Source organism: Chelonoidis abingdonii, chromosome 9 (assembly GCF_003597395.2).
Source record: "Chelonoidis abingdonii isolate Lonesome George chromosome 9, CheloAbing_2.0, whole genome shotgun sequence".
Taxonomy (NCBI): Eukaryota; Metazoa; Chordata; order Testudines; family Testudinidae; genus Chelonoidis; species Chelonoidis abingdonii.
Genome location: NC_133777.1, coordinates 2,487,613 through 2,511,163, shown reverse-complemented (window position 1 = coordinate 2,511,163; position 23,551 = coordinate 2,487,613). Strand labels below are relative to the sequence as shown.

At 45.3% G+C, this 23,551-nt stretch overlaps 2 protein-coding genes across 5 annotated transcripts; one reads left to right on the top strand and one right to left on the bottom strand.

Annotated features, from left to right (window-relative positions):
• Positions 1-2,266: 2,266 nt before the first annotated feature.
• MLST8 (MTOR associated protein MLST8) lies at positions 2,267-20,972 on the top strand. Of its 4 annotated transcripts, XR_012656476.1 has the most exons (11): positions 2,267-2,362; positions 2,598-2,735; positions 4,343-4,394; positions 4,697-4,859; positions 6,618-6,693; positions 10,172-10,324; positions 10,554-10,678; positions 11,198-11,361; positions 12,127-12,315; positions 16,561-16,667; positions 20,011-20,972. XR_012656476.1 is itself a non-coding variant. In XM_032778438.2 (9 exons), the coding sequence occupies exons 2-9, from the start codon at positions 2,607-2,609 to the stop codon at positions 12,243-12,245; spliced, it is 981 nt and encodes a 326-aa protein (XP_032634329.1). In that variant the 5' UTR covers positions 2,267-2,362; positions 2,598-2,606; the 3' UTR covers positions 12,246-13,848. The 4 variants fall into 4 exon arrangements, 1 of the variants encoding a protein (XP_032634329.1); XR_004373473.2 differs by lacking the exons at positions 16,561-16,667; positions 20,011-20,972 and adding an exon at positions 15,547-16,287; XR_004373472.2 differs by lacking the exons at positions 16,561-16,667; positions 20,011-20,972 and adding an exon at positions 12,677-13,848.
• BRICD5 (BRICHOS domain containing 5) lies at positions 13,961-22,444 on the bottom strand. Its single transcript, XM_032778440.2, has 6 exons — positions 22,214-22,444; positions 20,080-20,211; positions 17,813-17,965; positions 16,602-16,709; positions 14,981-15,134; positions 13,961-14,162 (listed from the first exon to the last, which is right to left on the bottom strand). Exons 1-6 carry the CDS (start codon positions 22,253-22,255, stop codon positions 14,068-14,070), a joined length of 684 nt encoding a protein of 227 aa, XP_032634331.1. The 5' UTR covers positions 22,256-22,444; the 3' UTR covers positions 13,961-14,067.
• Positions 22,445-23,551: the final 1,107 nt, after the last annotated feature.

Sequence of the window (23,551 nt, the reverse complement as noted above, 5' to 3'; positions counted from 1 at the left end):
GCCCTCTGTGTTTTCAGTCAGGGTTAATACATTTACTAGAAGGATTCAAACCAGCCAGGTAAATTAGGGGCTTTGATCAGAGAAGGTGTAAGGCATTATACAAGGGTGAGAGTGTTTAAGAGAGTTAAACAGGGGCTTTTATTTTAACACCTGCAGTGAAGGGGAAATATTCTACTTCTACAAAAAGGAAATGGAACCAGCAGGGGAAAGGTCAAGTCTTCCTATAAATTATGCACTATCTCATGAACTGGCATCTCAGCTTTGTATTGAGCTAAGAAGTACCCATAGGCACAAAGCACTAAAAGCATTGCAGCTGCCAAGGGGCACAAGAAAATAACAGTGCAGAAAGAAGGTTTAAGTCACCGGATTCATTCTCTTCACTGAATTTCTCCCTGGAAATCTCAGAGCTATTGAACACCCTGTAGTGGACCCTACTGCAAGGTGTCCCCTACTATGTGGGTTATGATGCACCTGTTGCCTCTAGGTGTCTGTCACCACGCTTGATGTGCCACAAGTGTCACAGGCACCCCATGCACAAGGCTTCCTAGACCACTGATGGGTCCCTAGCAACACTCACTCATTTCAAATACACTGAATATTTCAATAGCGATGCAAGAAATAACAGATAAAATATCCTAGACACAAGGACTTCAACGCTTGTGCAACAGATCTACCCAACACTTCCTAATGCAACCCCTTGGGGGCACCAGTAGGGGGTATAAGGTAGGATTCCCCAGGCTTCATAGGTGGGCTACAACCTACACTCTGTATCACTCTCCCAGAGGCAATCAAGCCTCTGGCCTCCAGGGCCAGCTGTCCAGAGCCCAGTTCTTCTGTCCGTGGTCTCCTTGGAACTTCTCTGCCCAATGCTGCTGTTGCACACATCCTGTGTGCTGGCTGCTTCCCTGCCTGCCTCTCAGCTTTGCCTGCTGCCCTTGCTCATTCACCACCAGCCTAGTCCCATCTGAGGTCTGGAAAGACTCCCTTTTCCTGTTCTCTTAAGCATTATGAAGCTCTCAGCTGAACTGACACCAGGGCCAGTTGGAGGGGAAGGTGAGCTGGACAGTTGCTCTGGGCACCAGCTTCTGAGGAGTGCTGTGCCACTTCGGTTCTTTCTTTCTTCTTCCAAAATGTTTTCTGCCCTGGCTAGCAAAATGGATAGGGCTGCTCCAGCGTGAGCCAGTGCCCTTCGTTGGCTAGATCCTCTCCCTCCGGCAAACAGCACCTAGTGTGATGAGCCAGCAGGTGCAACACACCCCTTTCCTGTGGGCCTTCAGCAGGGATGCAGAACTAGTGGTGAGAAACCGGTGGGGCACCATTGCCCTCTGCTGGACGGAATCTGAACTAAGCCACTCTCCTGCATAGGGCCGGGGTGGCAAAGGTGGCACTTGCCAATTCCCACAAATTTATCACGAGTCTTCAGATATCTGGACATTTCTGAAAGCGGCAACTCCTGAAGGCAGGTGACTAGCCAAGAGACCACAGCCTAGCATGCTGACCTGTTTCCTTTTCCTCCCGTCTGTCTCGAGCTCTAGTCTCCTGCCTTATACATAGATTGGAAGCTCTTTGGGGCAGGGACCATCTTTGTGTTCCCTGTCTGCGCAGCACCTGGCACAGGTGGGTCCTGCTCCACGCCTGGGGCTCCGAGGTGCTAAGGGGCTACAAATAATTAGTATTAATAACAACCCGCGCTTCCATTTAGGAAAGGGGCGATTCTAGCCCTTCTGGTTGTGGAAAAAAGCTGGAGCATGTGATCCCCAAATGCTCCAACCCCAGGGAGCTGATGGAAAGAGCCTGGTGTTGTTATTACTAATTCTCACGTGCTCCTTGCAGCATCTGGGGTTCTGCACACTGGGGCTGGCGATGGCAGCGGGCCGGGCCAGGGCAGGGCAGGACCCCCTGGCTCTGGGCACTGCACCCCAGGCACTGCCCAGGGGCAACCCCCATGCAGGGAGCGACGAGCCCTGCAGGGCAGCGCGCTGAGCCGGAGTCTCTCTCTAGCGCCCCCTCTTGGGGACACGTGGGCCAGCAAGGCATGGACCGGAGTCTGCTTCCCACCACGAGCACAGGGCCCATTCCTCATCTCCCTCCCGGCTTGTTGGTGGTCTCGCCCCACCTCCCTCACATGGTATCGCCCCGTTGAGGTAGTGACAGAGAACTGCACTGTGCGCATGCGCTGCCGCGTCCTACAGGACTCCGAGAATGCCTGTGCGCAGGCGCGTCGCTCCTCTTGTTCCTTTCCTGACAAGCGACGCTACTCTGCGCATGCGCGTCCCCTCCTGCGGGGAGTGTTGCTCGCTCTGCGCATGCGCCGCGGCACGGCGTTCTTTCTCCAGCCCGGTCCTCCTGAGGGGCCTTGCAGGTAACGGGGCGCTCGCCCCGGGACCACCCCCTCGGCCCCTCCCCCAGCCTCCATCCCCGGGCCCCCCCGCTGGGAGCGGCCGGGCCGGGGGCGCTCGAGCGCCGTGATGGGCGCGCCAGGCGGCAGTGCCAGGGGCAGCCCACGCCGGGCCAGGTGTCCCCGAACTGCGCCCCCGTGCGGCCGGGAGGGGCGCGGGGGGGCCTGGCTCTCACCGCTCTGCTCCTTCCCCGCACAGGTGTCAGCCATGAACGCGGCGCAGGGCACGGTGGGCAGCGACCCGGTGATCCTGGCCACGGCGGGCTACGACCACACGGTCCGGTTCTGGCAGGCGCACAGCGGCATTTGCACCCGCACGGTCCAGCACCAGGACTCTGTATCCTTCCCCCCGGAGGGTGCGCCCGCGGCTCGCCTCTGCCCGGCCAGGCTGGCAGCCTCGGCCTGCGACACGGGGTTCTGGTTGCCAGCCTGGCACCCCGCAGCACCGCGCCCTCCAGGGCGGGTGCGGAGACAGACCTGGCCCTGCCGCAGTCACTGGGAACTTTTCTTGTAGTGCCTTGGCCCTAAGTAAACCTGTATATTCCTCAGCCCATCTCTTTAGAGCGCTCCTCGCTCCACCTCTGTCTTATGGACTGACCCTGAAATGGTCCCCAGATCAGACACTTGACCCAAACTTCAACCCAGGCTTCCGTTAGTCCTTAGACACTCTTTAAGGCTGGGAAACCATGCTGTCTTCTATCTGTGTATCTTTCTGTGCACTCAGCACACATTCACACTGTGCTATCTGAAATGCTAGGGTGTGGCCATAGCAGAGGCAGGCTTTGTGTTTCGCTTGAGAGATGCTTTCTAAAACAGCAGTCAGATTTGGCGGGGGAGTGGTGGAACTCTTCCACCCTCTGCCCACAACCCAGAAATTGCTACATGAGGTGCCAAAATATGATGAGACAATGGCTTGTCTAACATTGTTATGCATTAGTTTGGTGGGGAGCGGATTCAGGGGGAACACAGAGAATTTTTTCTTATCTGTTGCAGGCTTGCTTTATAAAAAGAAAAAGAAAATTGTAGGACCTACAGAAACTGGGCAATTTTCTCCCCCTCATGACCAGGCAAAGTCAGTAAGCTAAAACTCCACTATTCCTAGAATAGTGCAAATGCCTCATGGCATCCTACGTTATGTTACTCCACAGATGACGCAGACAAACCCAACTGTGCTGCTTTGTGCTTCTGTAGAAACAGCAAAGGGTAAATAAATACTAGTGTTTGACAAAGGGCAAAAATGAGGTAGTAAAAGCATGAATATATAACATCTTAGGAAAAGGGCTTTGCAATCAATGAAGAGTAGCCTCCCGGATCCCACCGCATACACAAATAAATGTAATAAGCAGGAATTGGTCCGTGCCTGTAAGAAAACAGCACCATTGATGCTTTCCATGTTTGGCCTCCCCTACAAATCTTTCTAACTCTTCAACACTGGATACACTTTCTGACAGATTTTTGAACCAAAATGAAGAGCTAGTTTACTGCTTCTGTACTGAATCTCATTTTAATGCTGTCAACATTAAATGAAAATCCAGAATTTGAAAAGACAGCTCTGTCAAAAGTAGAGTATAGTGGTTAGGAGTCCTGTGTTGTTTTTAAACTGTGAAGGATGTTCAGCTTAAATGAAGCTGCACTAACATCTAACTATGCTATGTCTGAGGAGCTGACTTTTTTTGTGTCTCACCTTTTAAATAAACATGTTTGAAACAGAGTCAGTGTCAGACTAAAGGTCTAAACAAGAGAATTCGACTTGAAAATCTCCTGCCACATCATAGTATGTTAAAGTGCCCCTTTTCCAAAATAGATAATCCCTAAAGAAAGGTCCACCGGTCAGAAAGTCCTTGTTAACCTTACTTTTCTAAGGGCAGTGTGAATTTAAGATAACACTTTTGTTCTACTTGACAGCTAATTGCTCTCTTTGTTAACCTTAACCAGTGCTGCTAGCAAGTAAATGCTCTGGAGATCACCCCAGACCGCAGCATGATTGCTGCTGCAGGTGAGTCTTGCTGATGGGCTTCTCCCCACCCTTTCTCATGCCTGTAGAGTGGAAACTGTTCTACAGCCTCTGATATTGGTGGTCCCCAGTACCCTTGTTGTAATTTAGCCCTAGTGCACATGATTCACCTTTCATTACCAGTTGACCACCAACCATAGGCTCAGAAATGCCAACTGTTGAGGTGAGTGAAATGGTGAAATTTGCCTTTACCGTGTTTTAGTGGCCCCAAAATGAGGTTGTGGAATAGGGCTTTGGCAGTTTTCTGAGACAAGACTATTAGTGTTCATATTTCTGTCGCCCAGGTTACCAGCACATTCGAATGTATGATCTGAACTCTAATAACCCCAACCCTGTCATTAATTATGATGGCGTAAGTAAGAACATCACTTCCGTTGGATTCCACGAAGATGGTCGTTGGATGTACACAGGAGGAGAAGACTGTATGGCTAGGATATGGGACCTGAGGTAATCGCCAATGCCAGCTCATCTTCCTGTGCTGGGTGACTTGGGACAATACTCCTAAGGGAGTTGAGGTTTCCATAAACGCCCGTGGACTTTGAGCTTATGAAAATCTCCTAGGCTAAGCAAGGCTGACACTGGTCAGAACTTGGATGGGAGACCTCCAGGGAAATGCCAGGTGCCACATGAAGTTGCACTGGGGATTCAGGAGAACATAAGAACACAAAGAGGTAGCGGTCTTTTCCCAGAATCAATATTGAACCAGTAATGATGCCGTGGAGATGCCTTATTTGGAAGGTCCTGGCCAGTTTTAATCATTAGAGATTCCAGAGTACCTTTAACAAGAGAGGAGTGAGTGTTAACCCTAGTGTTCTGGGTTAATTCTAGTTTGGGTAACTGAGACAGTTCTTGGGGTTCCCATACTGAGAGTTACTCTGTTATCTTCTGCCCCCAGAGTGAGGGAGTCTTACCTGTGCCTGGGTGGGGATCAGCTCCCTCACACCACCAGCCTTTTAGTGACTCGAGCTCTCTCCTCTGGGCTATGTCTTGCAAGTTAATTGTAGGTGCATCCCAGTCACTGAGTTTCTTTTAATCGTTTTTCTGTGCTCTCCAGCTCTTGACACTGGCTACTCAAGAAATCCCAGATCCTCTGCCCGCAAAGGAGCAGTGTGCCCCAGTTTTACCTTAAACCTCTGCTCCTGTAAGCCACACAGCACTTACATAAACCTATCTTTGTTTTACTGTAAGAAAGAACAAAGATTTAACTAGAAACGAGAGAGTGGTAGAAACAAATGCTTTACAAAACAAAACAAAGGCGTAAAGTGTGAGCTTGGGTCTAGACATATGAATAGGTCCCTTTCCTCTCTGATAAAGTAGGCTTTGCCCCGTAAGTTTAGTCTGGCAGAGCTAGTTGGTTTCACAAAGAAATAGGATCCAATTTTTCATGAGAACATCCCTACTCCTCAAGATGTCTCCTCAGTGAAAGGATACCGAGGACCTTTCCCTCCTCTGGACTATACTGAGATAGTCTTTTGTTTCTGTTCATAGGCAGGGAAAACCTCATGTTATAATGTTCCTTTTTTACCTTCCAGAGAGTTTGATTGATTGCAGTTGTCTCTGATGTTTTTCCATTGAAAGTCTTGGTATTGGCAAGGTTAAGCAGTTGAAACTTGCACTGCATCACCAACTAAATGGCTGGGTGACAGCTCACTCCTGCCTGAATGCACCATCACTGATACCTGTTACCCCGGTGACTAAGTTTTGCTCCAAGTCTATAAAGCATATTTTCAATATTATTCCTTAAACATTACCTGTATATACATCTCACAGTGATTGTGAATCTAGACAAGTTATGAGCTTTTGGTAGGTACCTTACACATTACTATGGATAAATATCCTGTATGACATGTTTGGTGTAATGAGTTTGTCAGGTGTGAGGTGAGAGTTGTTTACAAAGAATAGGGGACCTTTTGCCAAAGGGTCTCTGTGTCTCAGTAATTACATTGTGTCTCCCTAAAATCTCTTCTGAAGTTTCAGTTGGAAATAGGATTCTTCACATCCTGCTCAAAGCTATTGTTTAGTGTTGGTATGTGCTGTCAAACAGTTGCTGTGGGTAACCACCACTGCAGTGTTAAGTGTAGACAACCCTAAGACCCAGAAGTAAGGTGACTTGTGCAAGGCCACAAAGCAAATAAAAGAAATGGAAGATCTTAGTGTAAACTCTCATCTCATCTGACTTCTTGTTTGTGTTCACTTTGTTGCCAGATCACGTAACCTTCAGTGCCAACGCATTTTCCAAGTGAATGCTCCTATTAATTGTGTCTGCTTGCATCCCAACCAGGTAAACACAGTCTCTTTTGCACCTACCAGACTTATTTTTGCTCAAGGAAGGTTTTACAGATGTTCTCCTCGTTTAAAATCTGATGTATTACATCATTTTATGTTGGCAGTTATTACAGCAAATGCTCTTGTATATGACAATATTTTCTCCACTGTTTATAAAGCTGAGGGCTTCCTGGCTGGCTGTGTGAGTCAGGTAATTAGTGTCAGCAAGATCTGAGTTCCCCAACTGTTGTAATTAATGTAATACCTTCCACTCTTTCTGTTGAAGGATAGTAGAGTGCTTTACAAACTATGCAGCCTCCCAGCACCTGAGACAAAGAAAATATAGCCTGGTCTACACTAGAAAATTAGATTGGTTTAACTATGGTAGTGGGAGATGTGAAAAATCCACACCCCTGAGTGGCATCAAGCCGACCTAAGTCCCTGGGTAGATAGCGCTAGGTTGACAGAAGAATTTTTCCATCAACCTAGCTACCGCTTCTCTGTGAGGTGGAATACCTACATGGACGAGAGAACCCCTCCTGTTGCTGCAGGTAATGTCTGCACTGAGGTGCTACAGCGGCACAGCTGTGCCAGTGTAGTGTGTTTCGTGTAGGCAAGCCCTGAGACACTGAAATAAGGTGATTTGTTGAAGACTATAAAGCTAATCAAAGGCAGAGACAGGATTAGCACTCGCTAGTCTTGATGTCCAACCCCTGTTCTGACTACTAGATGCTGGGGTTGCTACAAAGGGTGGTCAAGGATATTATCGTACTTTTGAGCCAGATAATGACCCGTCTCCATGAAGAGTGAATTTTTGCAAGTATGGTAGATGAGTTACTTCTATGATTGTTCAGTGCTTCTCTGAGCACTAGGTGGCATTACTGAATAGGCATCATAGTGCAGGATTGTTACGTAAGCAATACTGCCATTTGTTGCTGCAGATCCACTTCTTGGTGTACTGTGCATGGCGTCTATTTGTTAATTCTGATCTGCTCAACTGAGACACAGGCGCCCTGCTCCCTGGAAATGTTCTTCACTCTGTTATGAAAGCAAAACATTCCTCATGCAGCAAATAAAAAAGGTGCTCAGAACCTTTTCATTTTTTCATTCTTACTCAGATTGCCTATTGGATTCTTTCAAGGATATTTTGGTGGCTGATTTAAAAATCCTGTTTAAAAATTACATATTTCTGCTAGTGGAGGCTTAAAACTTTTGACTTGCACATTAAACATGTTTAACACTGTAGCTCTTAGTGGGCTGATTCCTCCTAAATTCGTCCTGCAATAAGGAAAATGTATGTGGGCTTTTTCTTAAAATTTTGTATTTCACTCTGCTGAGGCAATGCAAGTAGACCTTTTGATTTCACTTCTATTTTGATAATCCATGTTAAATCAATTCCATATTATCTACAAGCTCAAGGCTCCAATGTTTGAGTTGCAAACATTGCAATGAAAGGTTTGTCTTGAAAAATAAACCATTGTCATTTTAGAGGTGAAAATCACAGACATATAAAATATCTCATAGAGCTGGAAGGGACCTTGAAAGGGACCTTCACTAGCAGGACCAAGTACTGTCCCTGACTGTGTGGTGGTGGTTGGTTGTTTTTTTGTTTGTTTTCTTCCCCCTCCCCGATCCCTAAATGACCCCTCAAGGATTGAACTCACAACCAAGGCTCAACCACTGAGCTATCTCTCCCCCCTCCCCCAGCAAACACTTCCTTGGCCTCCTTATGTTTATGCCTCTGTGTTCCACGTGGAACATAGGGCCTTCTTTGCTGGTCTCCTCCTTCAGTCTTAGCTTTTCCCATGTCATTTTGATAGCTTTCAGTTCTGCTTCTGTTGTGCATTCTCATGTTATCCTTGGTCTCTACCTTGTCGCCTCTGGCCCGGGGTTCCAATCCAGTGTCTGTCTTTTGTTATTCAGATCTTTCGCCATGGGTGTACTGATAATCTCAATTTTTGTTCTGTATGTTCCTGTTCAATCTGTTTCTGTTTCATCTTTCTCCAGAGTTCTTGGCTTGTAATTTTTTCTGCCCATCTGATATTGAGGATGTATCTAAGGCCACTCACTGTGAAAACTTGGAGTTTAGATCTTAAAAAATCTCCAAGTTTCAGCACCATATAATAAGATCAACTTTACAATGATGATCAAATATTTAAGTTTAGTTTGTAGCGCAAGGTTTCAGTTTCTCCAGATGGGCTTTAGAGTTACAAAGGCATGTTTGGTTTTTGCTGTTCTAGGTTTAATGTCTTCACTTGCTCCACCTTTAATACTTACAGTGCTGCCAAGATATGTGAAATATCAGACTGCTTCTGTGTCAGTCCCAGGAAGTGTTATGAGTACTTTGTGTTGAGTCTTATGGTTTTAGATTTCTCTTTGTTGATTGTTCAGCTCTATTACTTGTGGAAAAGCCTGACAATGTTTGGCTTTGTAAAAGCTTCATTTTGCAAGAGCTGAATTTTGGATTATATCAGTGATGACCTTCACCTAATTAATACTGTTCATACAGTGACAGTGCTTGAAAATGGAAAGTTTTATATTAGCGTCCAATATTGTACACAATTTTTGCATTTGAAAACATAGCTAAGCAGAACACTACAGTGCTGTAAGAAGGACATTAGTTCAAGAGCAAATCAGAGTAAATTAGCACAATGAGAAGGAAATACTTATTCATATAGTGTCATCAACCTGTGTAACTCACTGCCACAGGATGTAATAGACTCAGGTTCTGGAGATAGATAGATAGACATAATAGAGGCCTGGATAATCTAATGACCTGTTCTAACATTTGGGGCAATCAAATTTCATGGCTAAGGGTGGAAGCTGATGACTGGAGATATCAGGGAGAAATTATTGCTCTGCCCCCTGGGCTAATTACATTATAGGCAGTGGTCATCTGTCTCAGAAGCAATAGTTGTTGCTCACTGTTGAACACAGAATAGGAGACTAGATTGACCAGTGATCTGATCCAGCATAACAAATCCTATAGTGACTTGTGACCCTGAGAAGATCATTTAGGCCCACAGTTTGAAAAGTATTCACTAATTTTGAGTGCTTCAATTTTCGGTGCCGACCTGGACCTCTAGAGCCTGATTTTTTCAGAGGTGCTGAAATGGACTTCAGCTAGAGGTGTAGGCGCTCAGTGCTTCTGAAAATCAGGTTCTAGATGTCTGTAGGTGGGTGCAGAAAATTAACAGACACTTGTGAAAATGTAGGCCTTAATCTTTCTGCCTCAGTTTCCCATCTGTAACATGAGGATAATATTTCTCTACCTTGCAGCGTGCAGCTGGGATTAACTAGTTACCGTTTGTACAGCGAGATGGAAATCTAAAGGATTGCTATGTTAATGAATAAGTGGATAGAATAGAAAAATCTAGACTTCTTAAACGAGAGTGGCAGCTGCATTTGATGCATTTTTTCTTGGGTATGCTAAACACGGACATTTACCCCAGTTGGTGTTTGAGCATTATGGAGAATTTGTTTGTTTCTTGCAGGCTGAACTAATTGTAGGTGATCAGAGTGGTGCCATTCACATCTGGGACCTGAAAACAGACCACAATGAACAACTCATTCCAGAGCCTGAAGTTTCTGTCAATTCAGTTCATATTGACCCAGATGCCAGTTACATGGCAGCTGTCAACAGTTCGGTAAGTACAGCTAGAGAAAGACCATGTGAATTGTCACTGCTGCAGCAACGCATTAGAAGTCAGCCTGCCTTTGCATAGCAACACTTTGCTTCTGTGTGTGTGTCTGATGTGCAAAGTTCGCTGTATCATGGAGCAGGAGGTGGTGAGTACTTGGATATAAAGATCAACGGGGGTGGTTCTTAAATCTCTCCTGATCTCTTGCAGTAATAATGTCTCTCTCTCTTCGTAGGGCAATTGTTATGTCTGGAATTTAACGGGTGGCATTGGAGAGGAGGTAACTCAACTAATCCCCAAGACCAAAATTCCAGCACACAACCGCTATGCCCTTCAGTGCAAGTTCAGCCCTGATTCCACGTGAGTGTCTTGCCAGCTTAGCTATTTACTGGTGGCTAAAACAAAAGTGCCCTTTCAAGTCAGGTAGCAGGCTGTGCCCCAGCTGTTGACATAATGCTGGCTGCATAGCAGAGTTCCAGCTGCCCAAGAGTGTGGCTCAGGAAGCAGCTGAGTTATCAGTTGGACTGCTGTCGCTTATTTCCCTGGTTTTGCTTAATGATCTCAGAAGTGCTCTGGGAACTTTCAATCCTTTTTATGGTTGGGAGAACCAGAGCCGCATTTACACCAGAGACCTGATTTACTGACCTCTCTGAGAGTGCAAATCTCTCTCTCTACCCATTTACCTTGCATTAAGGAGGGCTGATGGCGACCGTTGTCCTCTAATACTGGGTTGGGGAAACAGCCTGTGAAGATTGCCGGCCCCAGCATGCCATGCTTCATCAGTTCATTGCCAGTTCAGAACCAGCTTAGTGAGTCATTTAGAAGCATAGCACCAAATCATAAACATGTACACATGTCTCTCTCCCCTTTCCCTCCCAGGCTCTTAGCTACCTGTTCTGCAGACCAGACATGTAAGATCTGGAGGACTTCAAACTTCTCTCTAATGACAGAGCTGAGCATTAAGAGTAACAATCCAGGAGAAACCTCCCGTGGCTGGATGTGGGACTGCGCGTTTTCTGGGGACTCTCAGTATATTGTCACTGGTAAGACATGTGTCACTGGCCAGATAGCCCAAGAATCCCTTGGAGGCAGGGAGGCCTGTATAGCATCACAGGATTTGTTGACCTCTCTAGCTTGAGGTGCTGCCAATTCACAATGCTTCAAAGCAGCAGACTTCGCCCATTCATGCCAAATGCATCGGGTCCAAAGAAAGGGAGGATCCCTTCCTCCCCCCCGCACAGAAAGCCTGTGATCCATCACACATACGCTCTTCCCCTATATCATATAATTGACTAATTCTCTTAGCTATTTTTACTATTGCATCTTGTTTTAATCAGAGATACGGCTCATGTTTGGTCTGGTGTTGGAGCTGTGTTGGTCCCAGGATATTAAAGAGACACGGTGGGTAAGGTAGTATGTTATTGGACTGACTTCTGTTGGTGAAAGAGACAAGCTTTCTAGCTTATACAGAGCTCCTCCTCAAGTCTGGACTTGACCTCTTTTAGACTGGAAGGAGAGCTCTGTGTAGCTTGAAAGCGTCTCTGTCCCCAACAGAAGTTAGTTCAATAAAAGATACCGCCTCCCCCGCTTTGTCTCTTTAATATAAGCCTAATGTGCATTGTTTTTCCATGTGGTAAGGAGGTAGCCTGAAAGGTGTGTGGCTATTTTAGTATTTTCAAAGCGCTGTCTGTGAGTATTCCATGCTGTATGGAACACTGCAGTACATATTTCCAAGGATGTTTGCAAGAAAAAACAGGCACAAGTGTGAAATTTCCTTATGGTCAATATCTCTTCACTTCCCCTTCCAGCCTCCTCAGATAACTTGGCCAGGCTTTGGTGTGTGGAGACAGGCGAGATCAAGAGGGAATACAGTGGCCACCAGAAAGCAGTCGTCTGCCTCGCTTTCAACGATAGCGTGTTGGGATAACGTGCGCATGTTGGAGAGAAGGGACCACTGCTCATTCAGTTGCCTTCTCCTGACAAGTATCCTATCTAGAGTATGTGTAACATACATTTGTAACCTCCCCCCGTCTCTGATAGGAGACTGTTGAATCTTCAGCAGAAGCAGTATTCAGCCTGGAATGAGAACAGCCTTCAGCTTTAAGCAAAGCAAAACTGAAGTAATCTTAAGTTGAGAGGGGTCCTGGGTGGGAGTGGGACACAGCACCTTTCACCTCCACTTTGTCTGTTCACATCCAGCTCAGGTAGTTAGCAACTGGAAGCGGTTCTGTGCAGGTGGGTGTTCAGGGCCTGTGGGAAATAGGCTGATGCGCTCAGTCCAAATCCTAGTGGATGCACAGCCAAACCCACAAACATCCATCACATTTGGCACTAATTGGTCTCCTCATTCAATTTCAGCAGCAAGGCAAAGGACTGGATAGGCCATGGAGACTGAATTCCTCTTACTGCTACAGAGCATCCCTGCAGCTCAGGGCTGAGGCAGGTTGTGAGGGAAGCTGGCCCTGCAGTGCCTTTGCGGACAGAGAGAGACCTTCACTCTCCAGGGCTGTCAGTCAGTCAGCAGCATGACATCTCCCATTACTGTTTCAAAATGCAATGGAAGCAGCTGGAGATTGCCCTTGTGACACTGTATCTTGTTCAAGTCAAAGAGGACCAGTAAACATCATCTGGCAGCGTGTACTTGATTTTTACATCATAGTTGGGGCAGGAAGGCACGGTCTTGCATTGAGACTTCTGCAGTATTGAATAAGCCTCCAGCTGTTGGGGTTGCCTGTGGATTTTCTGTTAGTTGTAGCAGTGCTACCCAACCCTGCTGGATGGATGGATGGATGGATGTCTGCTCTTAAGGATCGTTCCTTCAGATAGGTGGGTTTGGAATGTGCAGTGGTGTGACTAGAGCAGGGGTAAGGAGAGAGAGAAAATAAAGGAGCTGGGCGTAGGTGCTGCTTTGTAAGTGCCTGATCGTTTAATGCACCAAGTACCCTGATTAACGGACTTGGCTTCGGATGCCCGTTTTTTGTTAGAATAAAGCATTGCCTGTAACATTTCCTTAGAGTGAAAGGAAACTGCCCCCTTTTCCTCACTGGGAACAGACTGAAACGTAGTTGAACAGGGTGCCCAACTCAGAGGCATTTTACTCAGCCCCTTTAAGTGCAGGGAAGGTGGGGACAGTGCAGCTCGATGAGCCCCCATATGGCCTCTGCACCACTGACAGTGCAGCGAAAGTCTCTGGGGGTTCCTCTATGCAGAGGGGAAGAAGCGAGCAACTTCTCGAGTGGAAGATGGAATGAATTGTTTTGAAAGGGGAGCAGAGGAGCAACAACCATTTCCTCATTTTGGAGTCACTTTATTTAAATCAATTGCACATATTTAGCAGGAGAATTTTAGACAAAAACCATGTTAACTGATTCAAAACAAAATCTGTTTTGTTGAACACTTGTACATGTAGCCCCAAGCCGAGCCTGTCCCCTGCCTGTGTGATGTAATTACTCTATATGCATGTCTAGAGGGCACAGCCCAGGCATAGGGTTGTAAATTAAACGTGTATATATATATTGACAGAGCTGCAACATGTTTTTGGAAATAGTCCTGTTTAATTGGAACCCTTCTGACCCTTCTGGCATTTTCCCAACCTCTCAAATTGCATCATGAAATCAGGGTTGGAGTCTTTTCTATGGAAGTTATCTGAATAACTTAGACATTAACTTATTTAAATCAGAGGTTTTTCAGGATTTAAATTCAAGTACAAAGAGAAGTGGCGGAGGGAGTCAGTCCCCTTAGAGCAGGGCTTAATCAGGAAGGTAATAAAAGCAGACAGACAAGCAAACATTGCTTGGAAAACAGATGTCAATACATAGGTAAATGAGCCGCTTCTTTCTAGGGCCTGCAAATAAATAAATAATAAATAAAATGAACAGAAAGAAGAGCTTGGCCTGTCGCAAATCCTCCCTGTGTAGGAATGCTGCCCCTTTGGAAAGTGACACATGGGAAACCTGTGGGTAAAGGTCTTCCTAGCTCTGTGTCCTCAAAGAGCTCCGTTAAAACAGAACGAGCTCTTCTATGGATCACTTTGGAGGGGAGAGAAGAGATGGTGAATATTAAACTGCCAAAGCCAGTGAGGTGGTGCAGTGGCTCCCTGGAATGGTCATTATTTGTTTTTATTCCACTCCACCTGGGGCATGCGGAGTGGCTCAAGCCAGGGGAAATGAGATGCAGCCGTTCCTCACTAGTTTAATACCAAGCCAGCTTGATGTGGCTGGAAGTCGTTAGCATCTAACAACCGTGCAGTGACTAGTGCGGTATGAGTAGTTGGATCTGAGGACAGTGCCTTGTCCATGTTACAGAAGCCATCACAGCTGGCCCCCTTGTTAAAAGTCTGAGCAAAGTGGCCAATATCAAATGGTCCTGGAGATCGAGCTCAGCAGAGTTAATGTTTGTTATCACACTAAGATGGGGAAGTTTGCACTAGCACAGCCCCATGTCTGTCTGAGGAGGCAGAGACCATTTCACGTGCCAGGGCTGTCAAACCAGCAGCAGTGATAACCTGCACTCGTGTCACTCACAGTATCTCTCATCTCCACATATGACACGTCTGAACCCCACTTTGCCCATAATTTCCCCAAGGTCCCAGCTGATTCCATGATCCTCACCTCAGAAGCAATGACTGCTCCCCTCCTTTGAAGGGTAGTTCCTCTAACTTACCATCCCCTTTCCTGACCCAGTAGATGGAAGTCTGCTCGCACAGGGTTTGGATGGCTTCCCCCAAGCTTCTGGCATTTGCTTGTCTCCCCGGCAGAATCCCCAGGAACTCTTTGTAGTACTTAGTTTGATTATTCTGAAGCAGCAGCTGATTGACCTGAAAGGAATATCACAGCATGGCTTATAACTGGAAAGAAAGTGTCGTTTAGTAGACCCTCTAAGAGCAATCCCTAACCTAGTGACAAGCACAGAGACCTCTCTGTGCAATCTCCCCACTCACAGGGACCTTCCTTCTGGCTAGGAAGGACAGGATGAGTGATGGGTGGAACCCTTCTGAGAGGGGCAGGAGGGGTTTTCCCAGGAAGAGGCTTGCCCTCCTCCCAGGACGCTACTCAGGGGATGGGAGCTTGGATGTAGGTCTCCCACTTTGACTCTGAGGCCTCCCATGGGAAAGAGTCACTTTAAAATTAACAGCAAAGACCACATGGGAATCTCCCTTTGCCTTCCACCCAAGGATCTGTCAGTGCCTCACAGACAATAATGAAGTCTCACACTATCCCTATTTACAGATGGGGAACATGACGGGCACACACAGGTGAGAATCTCTCCCTCACCACAGTATCCAGCTAAGATCTTGAGGCCCCATACTGAGCGTCTGGCAGAGACAGGACTAAAACTCAGACTGACTGCTGTTTGCCTGCTATGACCACCAGATGCGCTGCCTCTGGGGCTGTCACTCTTCCTTTAGTTTCATTTAACAAGCCTGCAGAGGCCTTCAAGCCAGAACACTGCTTTCGCTGAAGGGTTCTCTCTCCTGGGTGCATTTTGTTGATGTTCTCAGGGGTCTCTCATTCCTCCGTTAGTTTATTCTAAATGGTCCTTATTATCCAGCAAGGGAGAGGGGTGAGGAAAGCAAAAGAGGAGTCTGCGTTAAGCAGCCCCCATTATCAAGACAGTAAGGAAATCCAGCACAGCCTGGCATCTGTTTTCTGACATTCAAAAAACACGGCTCTCTGTCTTCTTGAAACAGAATCTGGCTTTCCCCTCTATTAAATCCATTAACATTTTGTTCAGCGGGTTGTTATACATCATTACTCAAAACTTATTTCACTGTTGATTTGCTAACAAAACCTCCTTTGTGTCTTCCTCCCCAGAATTATTATTAGCAGGTAACAGAATCTGCCCAGCCAGTACAGTGGGACTGGGGTTTGTTAAAGTCCAGTTATTCATATCCCCTGGCACACCACTGTCTTGCCCTTCCACCCCCTCCTTATGTTTTGTACAAAAAATATTAAATCGCTATAAAGTCAGTCACCCATTTCCTCCAGTGTCATTTGAACTGTTCTGTCACAATCCAACCTGGCTACCGGTGCAAGGCAGAATTGAGCAGCACTATTCTCTGAAGGAGAAATGCCAAAAAGTTCCTTTACAGCTGGAAGAGCTAGCGGTTCTGTTTAGCTTCACTTGCGTCACCTTGGTTCAAGGTATAAAAATGTTCATTAGGAAAACAAATCCACCCAGCAATGGAGATTTAACAAGATTCTAGAGGGTCTTTCGGAAACTGGTATCCGTTCCTTCCCCAGCGGTTCAGCTACTCCTATGCAGGAATCATATAACTGCTCACCCTGTGCTCAGATAGATTGAAAGATATCTGCACGTTCTCAAGGTCCCAATCGTCCATCTTCCGCAGGTAACATGCGTTTTGATCTGCGGGTTTATAGCAGACATAGCCCTGTGCAAAACACAACACAGAACAGTGTATGTTTCATTGACACAGCAGGCGTGTATGCGGTGCTTATCTATAGCTAACACTTAATAGAAAGTCTTCCCTGTGTCCTGCATTGTTTTGCGAAGCAGCAGCCAGAGTGGCTGCCTTTTGACAGGAATGAACATAGCCCTGGAAATGGGGTGGGGGGAGATTTATTAGACACTGACTGTGGCTCACCAATGGGAATTTGCAGTGGTTTAGACAACAGTAGCTCTCCAACTGTGGTGCAAGGAGCAGTTGGAAGCTGCCTGTAGAGAGCTAGCTGGTGACAGTGTGCAAGCTGTCCTTTCACCTGCTAAATTGCATTAGAAGAAAGGAAAGGACTAAATGGGCTTTGATACTTTTGCAAGCAAATAATTGCTGCAGTTGCCATGGGGTGTCATGTGATCGCTGTTGGGAAGGGAGGTGGGACTGGGCAATGATGAACAGGAAAGGAGGCGGGGTCCCTGGGATTGTGAATGGGAGTCTGTGTAAACTGGAATTAGAACTCATGAGTTCCAAGGTCCTGGTCCCCTACGCAGACCGCTTTGTCTCCATCACTCGAGGACATGCTGCAGAGTCCTGGCCTTGTTGCGTGGTCAGTGATGCAGGGAAGATAGGGGATAAAATGGGGATCGTTGTAATGACATGGGACAGCTCCCCATCTTGGACAGAGTCTTGGAACTCAAGCTGCGTCTTAGGTGGGAGTGCGAACTGCATGGCTTTCCAGTACAGCACAGCAGCTGGCTCCAAAGCCACCGCAGCTCTAGGATTAGTGTAAAAGCAGCTGGTGTGCAGGGAGGAACAGCGCATCACAGAGTCAGTGCTCTACACAGTAAGTATTACTGCCTCAGGCTGCCTGGATGAAGGGCCAACACCTGCATCCCTGAAGCCTCTGAAAAGGACAGTTAGAAAAACCAGATGATCACCAACCCTTTGTCTGCACCTAGCTCTCAAACCAACAACGATCAGACACATTTTAGTTGAAACTTTCCTCTGAGACATTTACTCTTATAATTGCAGAGTCACCCATTTCACTCCAAGAAATGGTAAAACCAAGCAAAGCCCTCCTGCTCTGCTGCACTCACATTCTTGCTGTCGAACAAGACCACCGTTGTGTGGTTACTTGGCGAAGTTACATGATAAGTAACAGTATTCTTGGACTTGTCAACAAAGGCCGACTGATTCATCTGGGAGCCCTGGTGATTCTGAAACGTTAGCCGCACAATCTGCAAAACAGGCTGAGCACACACACGCAATGAGAGCAGAGGCTGGGCTCCCAGCCCCAAGGAGTGACAGGTTGGGATTGCAGCTACGGAGACTGTGGGGGGATCAGCCGGCCCAAAAGAGGCACATTTTCCTCTCTAATCATTCTCAGCCACTTGCTTCATAGAACGTGGCCATACTTTTCGCTCATTAGGAAACTAACCTCCCAGGACCTTCACTTCCACATGTTCTTAGTCTGAGCTATTTAACAATGAACAGAGCCCAATGCAGACTGTCAGAGCAATGGGGCAAGCAGATTCCAGAGAAAAGGCCCTTCACCAGCCATTCAAACTGAGGGCATGTGAACATGAGCAAGTGCTGGGCGCTATCTGGGGTGAGCAAGAGCTGGTCTCTGGCAGGAGGTCCCAACCATGTAGGGCCTGGATTGCAGCTGGAAGCAAACATGGAGCCAGTGCAGGAGCGTGGAGCAGCAGCATAACATAGGCCAGGCCAGCTGCACAACAGACACCACAGGGGATAGTTACACCAGGGTTGTTCCTTGCACCCATGAGACATTCACCCTAATGGAGGGCAGCGTATTCGCTGGCAGAGGGGAAACACTGGATCCCAGCGAGGCTCCCAAGGAGCTCGGTCAAATGGAGGCTGTTGGAGGGAGGTGCCTCACTGCTCACCTGTTCCCTACCAGCACTCTTCGCTGTGTGGGTGCACAGACCCTCTATGGCTCTCCTAGTGGCTGGAGGTTGTAATCACACATGTAATCTGCTTAGAAGAGAACAAGCACCTACTGCCTTTATTAACAAATGGGCTATTGAGAGTCCTTTGATGTAACCGTCCCCTGCAGATGAGTTCTCCCCAGATGTAAATAGCACACCAGGCTGCGTGCATCATTCCTTGAAATATACCCCCCCTTGGACACTACTGTGATATTGCAGCTTCGGAAATGCATTTATTAAGGGCTGCTATTGGCAGGTCACCTTAAAAGGGGCAATGGGGCAAATTAATCCCTGATCTCAGCTCATTGACTGCAGCAGAGTTACATGAGGGGTAAGAGCAGAGAAGGGAAATCAATGCCCTCGGAACAAGGTCGTGCTCCACCCCTATAGCCACAGCCTCACCTCCTCCCAGAGAGGCATTGGCCATGGCATGGGACCCTTTTCTCCTTCCCAGAAGCAACAGCAAGAGCTCTGCTCTCTCCCAGAGTGGGGCAGCAAGCATTCCCTATTACTTAAACCCATTAGCTGGGGTGCATCTGCTCGGCTGGGTGGGGCTGTTGCACTCTTCTGTCACACAAGGAAACCTTAGCTGGGGAGGCCTCCAGAGCAAAGGGTCTTGGAGTTAACACCTCCCTGAGCTGAATGGGACAGTACATACCTCTGAGAGTTATTTTTTCAGGCTCTCTGCAGACTCAAGCACGCATGACTTGGGATAGTCATGCTTGGATTATGTTTTCAAACACTTATTAGTAACCATAAAGGGCTCGAAATATACTTAAAAAAAAAGGAAAGAAAAGAATAAAAAGAAAACAGATTCTGATGTAGTCACATGACTCCAAAAGATGGGCTCTTGGCACAGGCCTACGGTGCTCGTTCCTTAATCTGGTCCTGACCAGGGAGAAATTGGCCACACTTGTTTTTATTTGATTTCTTAACTAGGAGCAAACCAATATCTATCTATTTTTTTACCCTTGACCACTTGTCTGTCAAAGATTCTTGAAAAGAAAGAAAGAAAAAAATGTATTCCCCTCCATCCAGACTCTCACTGGGATTACAGAGAGTGATGTTATTGCTGAGAGGCAGCATTTATTATGAGAGATGAAAACAGTTAAGAAAAATTGGATGTCTGCTCTCACCAAGGTAAAAGGCATCCTTTGGACAAAATTCTGACCTGTGTAATCTTACTGACTCCAAGTGTAATTGAGGGCAGAATTTGACAACATGAGCTCAAGCAACCGGCAACACTTCCTGGATATCTATAAGTAACTGTAAATTTGTTATATTTGATCTATTGTAAAAAGAGGAAGAAAAACATTTGTGGAAAGTTTGTTCTCCCCCACTGCCAGATCAACTTCAAGATATTCCCGTAGGAAATTGAACTTTGTATATGGAACTATAATAAATTAATTCCTTACCTTGGTAGTCCTATGGGTAAAGCTGAAAATTAGCACCACGCTGATGCTGACAATGACGAAAAACAAGATTACAGACAAGATGACCCAAAGTATCCTGGAAGGAGTTTTGGGTTTTGCCAAGGGTCTTCTCTCCTAGGAGCCAAGACACAGGTCAATAAATAACAAAGCAAATGGAGTTAAACATCTCAGCATCATTTATATATTTAAGTTGCAGAAGTGAAGTATTGCTCATGAAAGGTGTTGGATGGGCAGCCCTGTGGCTTAAAGGCGAAGTGTTAGAGCTTGTCTATATGGGAGAAACTGGCCAGCAGAACTTCCAAAGCGGAGTAATGATACTGGAACAGAGTTACTTTTATTCTGGACTAGATCGTGTCTACATGGGACATTATACCAACATAGCCATAATGGTATAATTATAGTTCTGTCAGTAATTTTCCCATGTAGATAGGAAGCCCTTAAAATGTTTGTACAGTTATTTGAACTGACCAGGCTTCCTGGTTGGAAAGGCTGCTATCTTACTTCTTACCATGGGGAAGATTTAGAAGAAAAACATTTCCGTATTAAATGCCATTGTTTTGTTTAGAAATTGAAAAAAATCATCTATTTTTTTAAAAATTCCCTGTACACTGCACTGATTGTCCGTGGCCTCTCTTTTACAAAAGATAATTGCTTATATTTTATTTTTCTGGGACAGTTTTTACTTAAAGCAAAGAAATCATCATAAACAAAGTCAGATGGGTATTTCTAATGTTTCCACAGTACGTTTTGATACACAGAGCATTTTCATTACTATGGAAAAGGTTCAGTCCCACTTTTATGTTCATGTTTGAAATACTTTTGTAGTAATTTCATAACAGATTGTAAATAAAGCATGTTACACCAAGAAAATACAATAGCAGAATGCAGATTTATTAAAAAAAACAACCTGTTTCTTAGGCTCTGAAGCACAGGGATAAATGAAATAATTTCAGGCAAGTAGATCTGTTAGAATCAAACAGTAAATGAACTTTTAAAAGTTCATCAAGTTTTTAGACTGTATATTTTTAAACGCATACTTTAGAGTTGTTGATCTACTCAGGGGTCTGCAACCTTTCAGAAGTGCTGTGCCAAGTCTTCATTCATTCACTCTAATTTAAGGTTTCGCGTGCCAGTAATATATTTTAATGTTTTTAGAAGGTCTCTTTCTATAAGTCTATAATATATAAAATAAACTATTGTTGTATGTAAAGTAAATAAGGTTTTTAAAATGTTTAAGAAGCTTCATTTAAAATTAAATTAAAATGCAGAGCCCCCTGGACCAGTGGCCAGGACCCGGGCAGCGTGAGTGCCACTGAAAATCAGTTCACGTGCCATAGGTTGCTTACCCCGATCTACTGTATATTCTAGCAAAATGCATTAAAAGTTAAATCACCCACAGGATGTAACAGATAAAAAAAATTAAAGATACTTAAATTCAAAAGCCTGTTTGTTTGAATATAAATTTGTACAAGAGTTATTGATATGAGATTTTCAATAGCAAGTGAAATTCCCCTGGATTGCAGGGTCAGATTTACACAGACACATAGACAAGGGAAACATTGTATAATAAAGGTCTAATGAAGTTCTGTTTTTCAGAGAACTCTTTCCTCTAACTCTGCACATTCCAACTGACTTGCAATATGCACTTTATGATGGATTGGTATCACTTTCATTTGATTTCACTTCAAGCATGTCCCTGGATCCTAGCTCATCATATCAGGCGGTAGCCGTGTTAGTCTGTATCCACAAAAACAACAAGGAGTCAGATTTATTTGGGCATAAGCTTTTGTGGGTAAAAAAAACTCACTTCTTCAGATGCTATGTACTTAGGGGCATCTGCAACAAATCAGCAGATGATATAATTCAAACAGGTTTACAGGAGCTAAGATTTTAGTCCAACCGGTTGAGTCAATGATAGGCACTTTGGAAATGCAGAGCACTCACAAATATCAGATTAGTCTGTGTGAGTGGCAGGTGCTCAGCATCTTGGAAAGTCTGGTAACCCCCATTCCAACAACCTGTGAAAACACAGAACTAAGGACTTTGGGGATGCAACTGGTACTGGGGTCCTTGGTCTGGGTGCTGCAGGCTGTTCCCTGACAGAAGGGATACTTACTGAAGAGGTGGCGTTTCCAGCACTGCTCCTTTCTGCCTCCATCCCCCCAGTCTAGAAGCAGCCCTTGCTCCTGCAGCTCTGTCTCCTGATAATGTACAGATTGTGCATGATCAGAACCCTCTGAATGCAGCTGGAAATGAAGGGTGTGTCCATCACAGCCAAACAGAATTCCTACCCCTGCCTCTCAGCTCAGAGAAACCCCGGTGGAGACTGAAACTTTAGATCCAGTAAATGGGGCAAAACAGATACTGTGGAGAGATACTGTCATTGGTGTAAAGATGCTCTTCCTGCCTCCCCTTGTGAGTTAGCTGAAGGTATTCAGTTGGAACACAATTGCGGGCTTTGTGCAGGGCCTTCTGTGTTATCCAGCCACACCTATGGCAGCTGCCAAGTCTTATTTATTAGTGAAAAATGAAAATGAATAGGGGAGAGCAGCCATTTGCCCTTGTTATCTAATTACTTTTACATTTCAAAGTGAATGTAATGCTGGTCAGATAGCTCTGGGAGGCTGAAGTCAAGCTGTTTATCTCTAGGTCTGATCACAATAAATTGATTTAAATAAAAGTTATTTTAATCATGATTCAAAACATCAGTTTTAATTATGTTTTGCATTTGTACTTTTTTAGTTATTTTCCTAAGGAAAGGTTGATTCTCATTAGTTGGTAATCCTTGAAACAAGTTGATTTGCAACTAAATATAGCCTTTACACTAAACTGGTGCTTCTTTTGCTAAGGAAGAAAATACAATAGATCTATCCACCTTTAAGATATACAGCTTAAGGTACATTTATTCAGATTCTTAATTTTTACATTTAAGAAGTTAGAAATTATTCATAATCTTTCCAGTGGTTTGTATGAATATTCAAATTCAATTTAAAAAGGACAAAAGAGCATTTTTCAAAAAAAATTAATAAAACCACCTTAAGTGTGCAGGATACATAAGAATAATGTTTATCAAAACATAAAACTGATTTATTAAAGTGCAAAAGAAGTATCCGTAATTAGTGAATTTAACTGATGGTTTCTAGTCTTCACAGCCTTTGAGATTTTAGATCTAGTAGATCTCATCCTCTCATATTTAGTTTTTTGCCCCATAGGTTGGAAGAGAAAAACAAGCTTTTCCAACTCTCAATTGGTTTCTAACTTTGAATGATCTAGTCATTGAACTGAACTAGTTGAATAAATTGAAATGAAGAAAACATTCTCTCTGAACCTGCAGAAGAGGCTATAGGGGTCAGAAGTTGATTTAGCACTTCAACAAACTCTGGTTCCAGGCACTTAGCCAGTGACTTCTAGTTCAGTGATTTGACTCTTTAAAATTGGCAGCAAATAAGTACAG

Bases quoted from the DNA above. Each gene is read 5' to 3' on its own strand.
- MLST8 (XM_032778438.2), top strand. From the start codon at position 2,607: ATGAACGCGGCGCAGGGCACGGTGGGCAGCGACCCGGTGATCCTGGCC. The intron at 4,860-6,617 runs GTAATCGCCAAT...CTTTGTTGCCAG, and splicing joins GCTAGGATATGGGACCTGAG to ATCACGTAACCTTCAGTGCC. The intron at 6,694-10,171 runs GTAAACACAGTC...TGTTTCTTGCAG, and splicing joins TCTGCTTGCATCCCAACCAG to GCTGAACTAATTGTAGGTGA.
- BRICD5 (XM_032778440.2), bottom strand. From the start codon at position 22,255: ATGGAGGCAGAAAGGAGCAGTGCTGGAAACGCCACCTCTTCA. The intron at 17,966-20,079 runs GTAAGGAATTAA...GTGTGTGCTCAG, and splicing joins TTACCCATAGGACTACCAAG to CCTGTTTTGCAGATTGTGCG. The intron at 14,163-14,980 runs GTAAGTTAGAGG...ATTTATTTGCAG, and splicing joins CTGGGTCAGGAAAGGGGATG to GCCCTAGAAAGAAGCGGCTC.